Here is a 13,961-nt window from a genome sequence, read left to right on the forward strand (position 1 = left end):
CTGTGTGCGGTAGGTGGGGTGGGTACTGTGTGCGGTAGGTGGAGTGGGCACTGTGTGCGGTAGGTGGGGTGGGCGCTGTGTGTGGTAGGTGGGGTGGTACTGTATTGTTTCTATGTGTGAGGGACAGGATCTGTATCCACTCCAGCTGCATAGCTGTGTTCTTCATAAGCAGACAAAGGTCTGTTTGTTGTCGCTATTATCTGGGTGCTCATTTACTGAGTAGATATCCTTGGGCATTGGGGATGGGCAAAGCTTGGGTTGAAGGTAACAGACTTCAAAATACCTTCTTAATAGTGAAGACACATGTGACTTGGAAGAATATCCTACATAGTGAGTGGATGGGGAGAGAGAACGAGAGAGAGAGACAGAGAGAGAGAGACACAGAGAGAGAGACAGACAGACAGAGAGACAGAGAAACAGAGAGAGACAGAGACAGAGACAGAGAAACAGAGAGAGAGACAGACAGAGAGACTACTGACTAAAAGCTAGAATTGAGTCCGTTTCTTTCTAGTAACAGGTGTCCATCCCCGCCTTTCCTCTCTTTTCCTAGTGTGTCTGGCCAAATGTCGTTTTCCCTATAATCCCCAGATAACTATTTTAATTAAAATTTACAAAAAATATCCAGTAGCATGTGGTTTTTCCTCTGCTTGGGAAATCACCTAGACTTTTATAAATAACCTTTCCCACGGTAGACTGTCTGCGGGATGCATGCTTCTCCCCCTGGCTGGGGCTTGGGCTCTCAAGGTAACGTGGGCTCCTGGTTACCTTTGGTGCGGTGACAAAATGATCCCACCTCTGCCCCATGGACTTGTCCTTGTTGATCTTCTTTATTGTGCTCTTGCTGCCACCTGGGTCCCTGTGTGACAAACAGCTTTAATGAGTTTTCAGTTCGCAGTCTTGGATTATTACAAGCCCCACACTCCCCCATCCTACAGGAACACAATAAATTCAGGCTGAACGAACGGTCTCTAGTATGATTTTTCTCCCCCTGCTGGTTTGTTTTGGGAGGGGGAGCAGTTCTGCATCGGTGGGGTTTTTAGGCTAAGAGAGACCACCCTTTCCTGGGTGAGCACTGTGGGAGGCAAGGTATATTTGCATGAGCTCTGGACTTGGGCCCTTTTATGGAGTGAGTCCAGGGTGAGGCTGTGGTTATGGTGGTGGCAGTAAGGAAAGTGTCCTCCTTTCTGCATCTGTGCCTTGCCGCTCATCACTGGCACCAGCATCAGGAACACTTAAGAGTATCTGAGAGCGCAGTGAGGCCGGATGTCCCAGGAGGATGGGTGTGGGCGTGCAGAGTCACACAGTGACCAGAGTCACTGGAGCATTCTGTACCAGATGCTTCTGGGCTCTCAGGGAATCATCTCCATTGCTGCCACCTTGAGCCAGAGTCATTAGCACTGCCCTCTGCAGCTCAGGAAAGGACCCGAACTTCAGGCCCCTCCCTCACCCAGGTCCCTGCCACGGGGTTCTGTACATCTCTTAATCTGTGATCTTGAATTATTTTTATGAGAGTGCCCTCCTCCTCAGCATCATATTCTTCCCTCATGGTCTGGGAACTTTTTGGATAAAGACTAAAGCTCAACAGGCTTTGTGGGTGACTCCCTTCCTCACAGAGTGCCACCAAATTTATCATGTTGGCATTTTTGAATGCGCTATGTTGCGTGTGTTTCCATAACCCTTCCAATGGTCAGATGAACGGAACTTAAGGTCCGTGTCTCATGATGTGGAGCTCCGAGAAGCAGACCCACAGGCTGTCACCAATAAGAAAAGGGACTCTTCTGCCCCTCGAGGCAGGGCCTGTTGGGTATGTTCACAACAGTAACACAAGAAACAGACCCTAAGGTAGGAGCCAGGCTGGGGTGGAGGTAGGATGTGCCTCCAAGCTTTTTGTAAGACTTGGTGTTTGATTACACAATAAAAAGCTCTGAATAATTAACAGAGAAGTTCATTTGAGTTGGTTCTGCTTGCTTGTCCCCTGAGTAATCAAATTAGGGAATATTTAAAATCCAGCCGGAGGTAGGAGCGGAGCTCCAGCCGTATACACAGTGTTTAAACAGTGCCGCTTCTGAAGCCTGATTTCAGGCTAACCAACAGGCAGCTTTGCTGTTCCACGGTATCTTTCATGACCACAGGGCTTTTGGCTTTCTCCTTTGCTAAGGCAGCCCCTGCTGAGCTGCCAATGCCTTCTTGAAGTTCAAAAGCAACCTCCTTCTCCTTTCAAAATTAAATCTGGGCCCAGACAAGCTTTTGAAATCTTAAATATTCAGGTCCAATCAGGAAGATAGAAGCCTTCCGCTAATGCTGACTTCCAAGGCGACCTGAAGTCTATTGCGACTTCAAGCGGCAGGCTAAAGGAACTAAAGCGGCATCTGGATCCCTGCAGACCTTGGGAAGCCCTCCGCGCTCCCTCTGCAAAGCTATTGGTAAAGGAGAGGCCGGGTTAGGCAGGACTGGTCTCTCTGATGCTTCATTTTCAGTAGCAAATAAACCCCACCAGAGGATCAACAGGCGGGGAGGAAAGATCAAAGGCAGCTGGAGCAGGGAAGTACACTCTGCACCTTGCCCCAGAGGCTAAAAGCGAGTTGGTGAACCCTCCCTATGAGCGCTGTTCACCAAATGGAACCCCACTTCCCTGTCCCCTGAATTTGGGTGTCTCTCTGTGACTTGCTTTGTTAAAAAAATACATGGCCATAGAATGACAGTGGCTCTTGAGGCAGATGGGTTCCCAGCCTGTCCTGAAGGAGCAGATTCCTTGTTCTGCTGATAGTGAGAGCTGAGTTAGACAGGATCTCTATCTTCCTGGTTCCCTGAATGGCCATAATGAGAAAGGCCCTGGTGTCGGGTGTGGAGGCTGAGCCAAAAGTCAGTTTCAGAGGTGGGGAGGACGAAGGGATGACTGCTCGTTTAGCACATTTGACTGATTTGTTCTGGGACTTCATGTGTCTGTCCTTGAGTATCAGAAACTGCTGCTCTGCTGGAGTTTACCTGACCTGGTCTTCTGTGTGTGTGTGTGTGTGTGTGTGTGTGTGTGAGAGAGAGAGAGAGAGAGAGAGAGAGAGAGAGAGAGAGAGAGAGAGAGAGAGATTTGTGCAGGGTTATTTAGCTTCTCCAAGCCTCAGGCCCAATTTGTACCAACTGTAAGATGGGGCTAAGGGCCTGAGCTGGGCCGATAATCGTGTGGGTGTGAAAAGAAATGAGTCTCAAATGGGCGAATCCAGTTCAGCTATTACAAAGATAACACACTTTCATCAGAGGAGATCCTGGCATGGCTTTGAGAAGGAGCTGGCAATGGTGGGAAGCGAGGTGGGGCAGGCAGCTCTTAAGGGGAGAAAGCTATGATTTTCAGACCATCATTTTTCCCCTGCTGATGCTTTCTGGGGGCGATCATTTCCCAGAAATCAAGGGGAGAGAGCCCTGGCTCATCTCTTTAAACGGTATCCTCCAAGCACATTTTGTTCTCGGAGGTCACTTGACGATGTCTATCTGTCGGGGCAATCAGAACAATTTTCGCACACACTTACTCTCACTTTCTCAGCTCCAATTTAGGGTAAAGTGTGTTCTTCTCAAGATGAAAATCTCATGGGCTGGTTAGAAGGTGCTCCAGGCTCTGTGGCTGAGGGGAGAAAGTGCTGATTACATGCCAGGGAGGCCGCAGTGGTCCAACCTCTTGGAATTTTCCAGGCCTGGTAGCCCTGTCCTGCTTTCCTCGGAAAAAAGATAACTGGATGACCGTGCTGTGTTCTTCCACTCCTGAGATCTGAGACTTGAATATCAGAGCGAGGAGGGATGCTCTTGTGTTGGCTGGGAGGAGGAGAGTGGGAGGCAAAGCAGGTGTTTCACTCAGAATGCCCATGCTAAGAGCATCTTCCTTGATGATCAAACTGAAAGCAAGCCTTTCTCCTCACTGAAATATCACCCACCAGATTCCTTGGGATTGTGCTTGTTGCTACTGCAGATTTTTTTAAAATTTATTTATTTATTAAAGATTTCTGTCTCTTCCCCGCCACCGCCTCCCATTTCCCTCCCCCTCCCCCAATTAAGTCCCCCCCCTCCTCAGCCCGAAAAGCAATCAGGGTTCCCTGTCCTGTGGGAAGTCCAAGGAATTCCCACCTCCATCCAGGTCTAGCAAGTTGAGCATCCAAACTGCCTAGGCTCCCACAAAGCCAGTGCGTGCAGTAGGATCAGAGACCCATTGCCATTGTTCTTGAGTTCTCAGTAGTCCTCATTGTCTGCTATGTTCAGAGAGTCCAGTTTTATCCCAGGCTTTTCCAGACCCAGGCCAGCTGGCCTTGGTGAGTTCCCAGTAGAATATCCCCATTGTCTCAGTGTATGGGTGCACCCCTCGCGGTCCTGAGTTCCTTGCTCGTGCTCTCTCTCCTTCTGCTCCTGATTTGGACCTTGAGATTTCTGTCCGGTGCTCCAATGTGGGTCTCTGTCTCTGTCTCCTTTCATCGCCTGATGAAGGTTAATATTCAGGAGGATACTGCAGATTTTTTTAAATTCCACTTATTTTATGTATATGAGTGTTTGCCTGTGGTCTGTGCACCACATGCATGCCAGGTTCCCACAGAGGTCAGAATCAGGCATTGAATCCCCTGAAACTGGAGTTACAGATGGCTTTGAACCACCACACAGTTGCTAGGAACCAAACTCTGGTCCTCTGCAAGGATAAGTGCTCTTTGTCTGTGGGTCGTCCCTCTAGACTGGCAGATTATCTTGGTCTTTGCATGTTTATTATTGATTGCATCCTTCAGCCCCTTCCCTGGGATGGAAGGTCCAGCGGGCAGTGGTGTGGCCCACTTCCTTTACCGTGATAGTCCCAGCAGTGATTGGGAATGGCCCCACATGACAAAAGAGCCTCATTTAAATATAGAAATAGTTAAATTAGAAAATTGCTTATTACGTGGGCTGTTCAGAATACTGCTGCTTGTTTTCACAGGGATGAAAACCTAATCTCTGGAGTGTAGTCATTGATAACCTCCAAGGCAGGGAGGGTTCAGATGCAGAAGGGTTCTTCTTCTGTTAAGTCAAAGAGCACGCATTTACACAGTCTGCAATTGCAAAATTGCATGTTCAGAACATCTTCTGAAACTATTTATAGGAGAAAACTTACTCTATATGTAAGGTTGGATCAGACCCAGCAGGGTCACATTCTCGAAGCCTGTCCCAGATGGTGATGGTGTTTTAGATTTGGAACCTTCAGGAGGAGGCACTGCTGGTAGCAAGAGGTCACTGGCCCTGAGTGTCTGGACTCAAAGTTAGGATTAGCGGGAGCTTGCTAGAATGCAGATTCTCAGGCCCCACCCAGATCTACGAGCTCAGCAGTTTCACTGCACCAAGATCTTCAGTTACTTTGCTATACTGCATAGATCGAGAAGCCTTGCACTCACAAGAATGTTGTGCACAGTATAAAGCAAGCAGCATATACGTATCATTGGCCCATAAAAGCCGGTCTTCCACCCATCTGGTTTTCTGACAAGGCCCATGCTGTCTGTCTGGGACAGCCTGAGCTAACAAGACTTAGATAACCACACTGCTTTTGTGTTCTTCCTGCATGGTAAACCAGTGACTGTTGACTGCCCTCTCTGCTCCTTGAGGCTTGCCACCATTGGTAAGAGCTGCCATGACCTTATTCCCCAGCCTTTGTGTCTTGAGTTCCCAGTAACCATGGATATCATCTATTGGTAGTAGAACTCTCTTCATACCTCTTTCTTTCTTTCTTTCTTTCTTTCTTTCTTTCTTTCTTTCTTTCTTTCTTTCTTTCTTTTCTTTCTTACTATTTCTGGGTCTTGAGGCAGATTGATTCCCAATTTTCTGAGAAACCGCCATATTGATTTTCAAAGTGGCTATATAAGATTGCACTTCCACCAGCAATGGAGGAGTATTTCCCTTACTCCACATCCTTTCCAGCACAAGTTGTTATCAGTGTTTTTTCTCTTGGCTATTCTTACAGGTGTAAGATGGTATCTCAGAGTTGTTTGATTTGCATTTCTCTAATAACTAAGAATGCTGAGCATTTTCTTGAGTGTCTTTCAGCCTTTTTAGATTCCTCTGTTGAAAGTTCTCTGTTTAGATCTGTACCCCATTTTTATTGGATTATTTGGTCTTATGATGCTTAGTTTCTTTGTATAATTTGGAGATTAATCCTCTGTCTGATGTGGGGTTGGTGAAGATCTTTTCCCATTCTGTAAGTTGTCATTTTGTCTTGTTGACTGTATCCTTTGCTTTACAGAAGTTTTTCAGTTTCAGGAGGTCCCATTTATTGTTTCTCTAAGTGTCTGTGCTACCAGGGTTATATTTAGGAAGTGGTCTTCTGTGCCAATGTATTCAAGCGCACTTCCCACTTTCTTTTTTATGAGGCTCAGTGTGGTTGATTTTATATTGAGATCCTTGATCCATTTAGACTTGAGTTTTATGCATGGGGATAGATATGGATCTATTTTCATTCTTCTATATGTTGACATCCAGTTATGCCAGCACCATTTGTTGAAGAAGCTTTCTTTTACCTACTTTATAGTCTTAGCTTCTTTGTAAAAAAAAAGTCAGGTGTTCATAGGTGTATCATAGGGTTGATATCAGGACTTCAATTTGATTCCTTTGGTCCACCTGTCTGTTTTTAATGCCAATATCAAGTTATTTTCATTACTATAGCTCTAGAGTAGAGCTTGAAGTCAGGAAGGTTGATGCCTCCAGAAACTCCTGTATTGTACAGGATTGTTTTGCTGTTCTGAGTTTTTTTTCCTTATGAAGTTGAGTATTGACCTTTTGGGGACTATGAACAATTTTTTGGGGGGATTTTGATGAGTATTTCATTGAATCTGTGGATTACTTTTGATAAGATTGCCATTTTTTCTGTTAATTCTACCTATTCAAGAGCATAGGAGATTGTTCCATTTTTGATGAGTTCTTCAATTTCTTTCTTCAAAGACTTAAAGTTCTTATCAGAGTTACCCCAAGATATTTTATATTATTCATGGCTATTGTAAAGGGTGATGTTTCTCTGATTTCTTTCTCAGCCCCTTTGTCATCTGTATATAGGAAGGCTACTGACTTTTTTGAGTTAATCTTGCTACTACTATACTGATGGTGTTTATCAATTGTAGTAGTTCCCTGGTAGAATTTTTGGGGTCACTTATGTATACTATCATATCATCAGCAAATAGAGAAAGTTTGACTTCTTTTTTTTTCCAATTTGTATCCCCTTGGTCTCCTTTTGTTGTCTTGTTGCTCTAGCTTGAACTTCAAGTACCATATTTAATAGTTATGGAGAGAGTGGACAGCCTTTCCTTGTTCCTGATTTCAGTGGGATCACTTTGAGTTTCTCTCCCTTTAGTTTGATGTTGGTTGTTGGCTTGCTGTATAGTGCCTTTATTATGCTTAGGTATGTTCCTTGTATCCCTGCTCTCTCCACAACCTTTATCATGAAGGAGTGTTGAATTTTGTTGAAGACTTTTTCAGCATCTAATGAGATGATCATGTGGTTTATTTTCTTTTAGTTTGTTCATATGATGAATTACTTTGATGGATTATTTTATGTTGAACTATCCCTGCATCTCTGGGATGAAGCCTACTCGATCATGATGGATGATTTTCCTATGTTCTTGGATTTCATTTGCCAGTATTTTATTGAGTATTTTTGCATTAATGTTCATGAGGGAGATTGGCTTGTAATTATCTATCTTAGTTATTATGTCTTTGTGTGGTTTGGGTATCAGGTAACTATAGCCTCATAAAAAGAGTTTGACAATGTTCCTTTTGTTTCTATTGTGTGGAACAATCTGAGAAGTATTGGTGTTAGCTCTTTGAAGTTCTAGTAGAATTCTACACTGAAACCATCTGGCCATGGACTTTTTTTGCTTGGGAGACTTTTGATGGCTGTTTTTATTTCCATAAGGGTTATATGTCTATTTAATTTGTTTATCTGGTCTTGATTTAATTTTGGTATGTTGTACTTATCCAGAAAATCATCCATTTCCTTTAATTTTTTCAATTTTGTGGAGTACAAGTTTTAAAAGTATGATCTGATAATTCTCTGGATTTCCTTAATGTCTATAGTTATATATCTTTTTTTCATTTCTGATTTTGTTAATTTTCATATTATTGGTCTTTTGGTTAGTTTGGATAAAGGTTTGTCTATCTTGTTGATTTTCTCAAAGAACCAACTCTTTGGGTCATTGATTCTTTGTATTGTTTTCTTTGTTTCTATTTTACTTATTTCAGTTCTCAATTTGATTATTAGGAAATAATCATCTATTCCTCCTGGATGAGTCTGCTTCTTTTTGTTCTAGAGTTTTCAGTTTTTCTGTTAATTTGCTAGTGTGGATTTCTCTAGTTTCTTCATGTAGACATTTAGTGCTATGAACTTTCCTCTTAACACTGCTTTCATTGTGTCCCATAGATTTGGGCATGCTGAGCTGTTATTTTCATTGAATTTTAGGAAGTCTTTAATTTCTTTATTTCTTCCTTGACACAATAGTGATTCAGTTGAGCACTGTTCAATTTCTATAAGTTTATGGGCTTTCTGCAATTAGTGTTGTTGTTGAATTCTAACTTTAAGCCATGGTGAGCCGATAAGATACAGGAGGCTATTTAATTTTTTTTTGTATCTGTTAAGTTTTGCTTTGTTACTGACTATGTGGTTGATTTTAGAGAAGATTCCATGGGGTGCTAAGAAGGTATATTCTTTTGCATTTGAGTGGAATGTCTTATAGATGTCTGTTAGGCTCATTTGAGTTAGGTCTTTTATCTCTCTGTTAGGTCTTTTATTTCTCTGTTAAGTTTCTGTCTGGAAGACCTGTCCAGTGATGAGAGTGGGTGTTGAAGTCTCCCACTATTATTAGTGTGTAGTGCTTGATGTGTGATTTAAACTTTAGTATTTTTTTTTTTTTTTACATATGAGAGTGCCCTTGTATTTAGGGCACAGATGTTCAGGATTGGAACTTCATCTTGATGGATTTTTCCTGTGATGAATATGAAATGACCTTCTTCATCTCTTTTGATTGATTTTAGTTTGAAGTCCATTTTGTTAGATATTAAGACAGCAACAACAGCTTGTTTCTTAGGTCCATTTGACTGGAAAATTTTTTCCCAACCCTTTATTCTGAGGTAATGTCTATCTTTGTAGTTGAAGTGTGTTTCTTGCCTGCAGCAGAAGGATGGATTTTGTTTTTGCATCTAATCTGTTAGCCTATATAATTTATAGGTGAATTGAGTCCATTTATATTAAGGGCTGATAATGACCAGTGATTGTTAGTTTGTGTTATTTTTCTTTTTGTTGATGCTGGTGGTATTGCATGTGTGTGTGTGTGTGTGTGTGTGTGTTTCTCTTTTTAAGTATTTGCTTGTGTGGTATTATTTATTGCCTGTGTTTTTGTGAATGTAGCTAAACTAACTTCCTTGGGTTGGAGTTTACCTTCTAGTACTTTCTGTAGGACTGAATTTGTGGATAGGTATTGTTTAAATCTCATTTTTTCATGGAATATTTTGTTTTCTATGAATTGACAGCAGTGCCGGTATAGTAGTCTGGGCTGGTGTCCATTGTTGTAATAGGGGCAGCAGAGCTGCGTCCCCGGCACCCGGCTGCCCACACGGCTAGCTTTATCCGAAATAATTACACGGAAACTGTATTCTTTTAAACACTGCCTGGTCAATTAGTTTCAGTTTCTTATTGGCTAGCTCTTACATATTAATCTAACCCATTTCTATTAATCTGTGTAGCCCAAGAGCTGGCTTACCAGGAATGATCTTAACCTGCATCTGCCTGGAGTGGGAGAATCATGGCGACTCTCTGATTCAGCTTCTTTCTCCCAGCATTCTGTTCTGTTTACTCCACCCACCTAAGGGTTGGCCTATCAAGGGGCCTAGGCAGTTTTTTTATTAATAAGAAATCCCTCCCACGTCAGTCCATGGTCTCTTAATGTCTGCATAATGCCTGACCAGGACCTTCTAGCTTTCATTGTTTCCATTGAGAAATCAGATGTAATTCTAATCGGCCTGCCTTTATATGTTACTTGGCCTTTTTCCTTTGCAGCTTTTAATAATCTTTCTTTATTCTTTATGTTTAGTGTTTTGATTATTATGAGGCAAGGGGACTATTTTTTGGCCAGTCTATTTGTGTTCTGTAAATTTCTTGTATTTTTATAGCTAGGAAAGTTTCTTCTATGATTTTGTTGGGAAAGTTTTTTTCTATGATTTTGTTGAATATATTTTTTATGTTTTTGAACTGGGCTTCTTCTCTTTTCATGGTGTCCCAGATTTTCTGGATATATTGTGTCAAAAATTTGTTGGATTTAACATTTTCTTTGACCGATGAATCTATTTCCTCTATTGTACCTTCAACACCTGAGATTCTCTCTTCTCTCACTTATATCCTGTTATTTATGCTTGCATCTGTAGTTCCTAATCTTTTACCCAGATTTTCCATTTCCAGAGTTCCCTTGGTTTGTGTGTTTTTTAAATTGCCTCTACTTTGGTTTTTAAGTCTTGAACTGTTTCCTTTATCTGTTCGTTTGCTTTTTCTTGGTTTTCTTTAAGAGATTTGTTGATCTCTTCCATTTTTTGTCTTTTCTTCCATTTCTTTAAGGGAATTTTTCATTTCCTCTTTAATGGCCTTAATCATCTTCATATAGCCATATTTAGTGCCATTTTCTTCTGCTTCATCTGGGTTGGGGTGTTCACGTCTTCTTGCTATAGATCCACTAGTTTCTGGTGTTGTATTGCTCTTTGTGTTGTTTAGTGTATTCTTACCATTTTGTCTACCCATCTCTTCCTCCGATTAGTATGGGTGGAGCCTGTGCTTCAGGGCGTCCCTCTCCCTTCAGTTGGAGTGGCTGGGGGCTGGGACTCCACTGAAATGTCCTTCAGGTGCAGGCAGGGCTGAGCCTCTGGTGATCGCTTCTCCAGGTGTAGAGGGGCCCTCTAGGTGCAAGTAGTGTGGCTTTTTCGGTGACTGTTGCTCTGGGTATAGGTGAGGCTGAGGCTGAGGCTTCTGTGGTCAGATAGTTTCTGGAGGCCTCTGCTGTTGCCAAGGCCCAAGGTGGACAGGGACGCTCTCTCCCGGCATGGCCCTACTGGATTGAGGTCTCAGAGCATTGACGAGCACAGATCTATCTGCTCTCTAGAGATTTTTTCTTTTTGGATTTTTGAGACAGGGTTTCTCCGTAGCTTTTGGTTCCTGTCCCAGGAACTAGCTCTTGTAGACCAGGCTGGCCTCGAACTCACAGAGATCCACCTGCCTCTGCCTCCCGAGTGCTGGGATTAAAGGCATGCGCCACCACCGCCTGGCTCTCTCTAGAGATTTTTATCTTCAATGACGTCACAGAATGAACATTCACTGTGTTTCTAGACATAAACTTGTCTGATTTTAGGAACAACTCTTTTGGGTCCGCAATGCATTTGGTAGGTGCTGAAACACAGGCTAAGAGGTCAAGTGACGTGCCTGTGATCACACAGGTAGCAGGTGGCAGGGTGTGGACTTGTCTATGTTGAGTCCAAACTCTCAACTTTCTCCTCCAGAATTGGATGTTGAAGCTAGGGCTTTTGCACCAGGGTGTTACTCATGATTGACAAAGGCATTGGTTAAGATGGATACGCAAGGGCTCTTTCCAGTCTTCTGTTTTCAGACACAGTCGTGTTAAGCTGCCCAGGCAGTCCTTGAACTTGAAATTCTCCTGCCTCAACTGCTTTAATTAGCTGTAGTAATGGGTCTTGGATAGAAGGTCGAACTGATGCCCAAACTCTTGATCCCAGTCACTCAAATCCACCTGGTTTTAGTCTTGGGAAGTTGATGTAATGGCATCAGGGTGAGACCTCAAAGATACACTAAATATCCAAGAGAAGAAGTTTTGCTTTCTGACTAACTCAAAAGATGTTTTTATGTACTTTCTAGGGAACTTAACCCCATAATTAACAAAAATAACAACATCTATATATGAATTCTATATGTTGGTGTGCTGGGCCAGTTCATACTGGTTATCACTGGCTATTAATAGTTCATGCACAAGGCTTCCAGCAGAAGGTATGGCCCAGATTACAGACTGGTTTTCCCAGCTCAAAAGATCTGGATTAAAGGTGTGTCTTCCTGCCTCATGGATCCTGATTAGAAGTAGTAGGTCCCTCACAGGTATGGACCTCCATTTTGGAGTTTTATTTAATTCCAGATGTAGCCATATTGGCAACTAAGGATAGCCATCACAGCTTCTCAGCTCCAAGTTCAACCACACACACCATATTCATGAGGTTGAGATCAGCCATTATGGGGTCCTCACATATTTAAATTACAGAGATTGGCACTGTTATAAATCATGATCTCTGGGCCTTGAGAACAGGTAACTTAAGCCTTTAGAAGCATGTCTCCAACAACAAGTTAAAACATCCCCACATGGAGAGCAGGCTCTATCGGAATACACCAACTCTAGCAAATACCCCGACTTCTCATGGAGATCTTCCTGGGTGGCATTACCTCCTCTGGTGGCCAGGTCTGGTCCTGGTTCTGTCTGCCAGGAGCTAGGCATGCTTAGATCTTCAGTGGATTCTGCCTGATGTGTCCTGGTAAAATATTGGCTCCTAGTGTGATCTTACTTTTTTTTTTTTAAATTGAAGTTAGCAGCTTGGGCCCCCATTCTGAGGCATGAAGACAGATGGATCCCAGGGACTCAACGCTGGGGAACTGTTCTATTCAACTCAGCCTGGGTCTTCACAGTACAAATCCAATTCCTCAAGGCAGGGTTCTCTACCCTCTTTCACTGCTGTTGTTTCATTCGGGCAAACATTTGGGCCTCCCAAAGATGGCGTCTCTACAAGCCAGAAGCTGTCTCTACAGCTCCTGAAACAGTGACTTCAAAGCTCTGGTGTGAGCCATCCCTGTGGTGGCACCGCTTACATTTTCATGGGTTAGTCAGCATTCTCCAGAGTTTCCATCTGGGTTTACCTAGCTGCTCCAGAACCTGGAACAAGTACCTTAGGTCTAAGTGGAGAAATAACCTTCAACATATATTTAAAAAACCAACAGAACAAAATTCAAGCCAGTCAGCCAAACAATGACCCAACCAAGCAACCAACCCACCCACCAACCAATAACTAACTAACTAACCAAGTTACTTATTTAAGCAGCCAATGAACCAACCCAACCAACCAACTTGCCCACCAATGAACCAATAAACCAACCAACAACTTACCCACCAACCAACCAGTGAACAAACCCAAACAGCGCACTCACTAATGAGCCAGTGAACCAAGGAACTAACTCAAGCAAGCAAGCAAACAAAATTCCCCTGGACTAAAGGAGGAAAAAAAGAACAAAGAACAAAGGTGTATGTGTGGGGGAGCAGTGGTAGCAGAGGTAGCAGAGGTAGGGCGACATTCAGAAACAAGGTTGAGGGGACACAGGGAGATCAGGAGGAGCCTGAAATCTGGTTGTCGGTCCACAGTATGCTGGTGTAGCTTGCCTAGTTCTGTGGTGAAAATTTTCCCTCTGTGCCCCATTTTAAGCTACTGGTGCATTGCTGCATTGCCACAAGGCATCAGGAAGAGATGCTTATAAAGAAGTGTGTACAATGGACTCTGGAGAAATTGTAGGAGCTGGCTCCAACTTACCTGGGTCTGGATTCATAGAGAGAGCATGCCAACTCCTAAAGCCATTCACCCACCAAAAGCACCAAAGTGAGGGAGCGGGTGGAAGGGTGAGGTTCCCATCCCTTACCATCCAGGTGAATGCTAGTTTACAGTAGGATGCAGGGCCACTGGCCTTACTTGGGGTTCCAACAAGAAATCAAGGGCCTCATGGTGTGGTGGGTGTGGTCGATAGTCAGGGCCTCGAGGAGCCAGTGGAGCGCACACAGCTGGCGGTAGAGGGAGTCCCTGCAGAGACAAGGGAGGAACACACTATAGAGACTGCAGCTGTGCTCGCTGGCTTCAGTGAGCACGCTGGCTTCAGTGAGCACGCTGGCTTCAGTGAGCACGCT

At 43.5% G+C, this 13,961-nt stretch overlaps 1 protein-coding gene across 1 annotated transcript in view; it reads right to left on the bottom strand.

Annotated features, from left to right (window-relative positions):
* Ccdc60 (coiled-coil domain containing 60) overlaps positions 1-13,961 on the bottom strand; it is a 173,872-nt gene that overhangs the window by 26,855 nt on the left and 133,056 nt on the right. The window contains exons 5-6 of the mRNA XM_013349439.2: positions 13,750-13,857; positions 766-856 (exon numbers count right to left, since the gene is read on the bottom strand). Of these exons, the coding sequence (XP_013204893.1) occupies positions 766-856; positions 13,750-13,857 (199 nt within the window). The remainder of the gene's footprint in view (positions 1-765; positions 857-13,749; positions 13,858-13,961) is intronic.

The sequence above is a fragment of the Microtus ochrogaster genome, chromosome 2, assembly GCF_000317375.1.
Source record: "Microtus ochrogaster isolate Prairie Vole_2 chromosome 2, MicOch1.0, whole genome shotgun sequence".
Lineage (NCBI taxonomy): Eukaryota > Metazoa > Chordata > Mammalia > Rodentia > Cricetidae > Microtus > Microtus ochrogaster.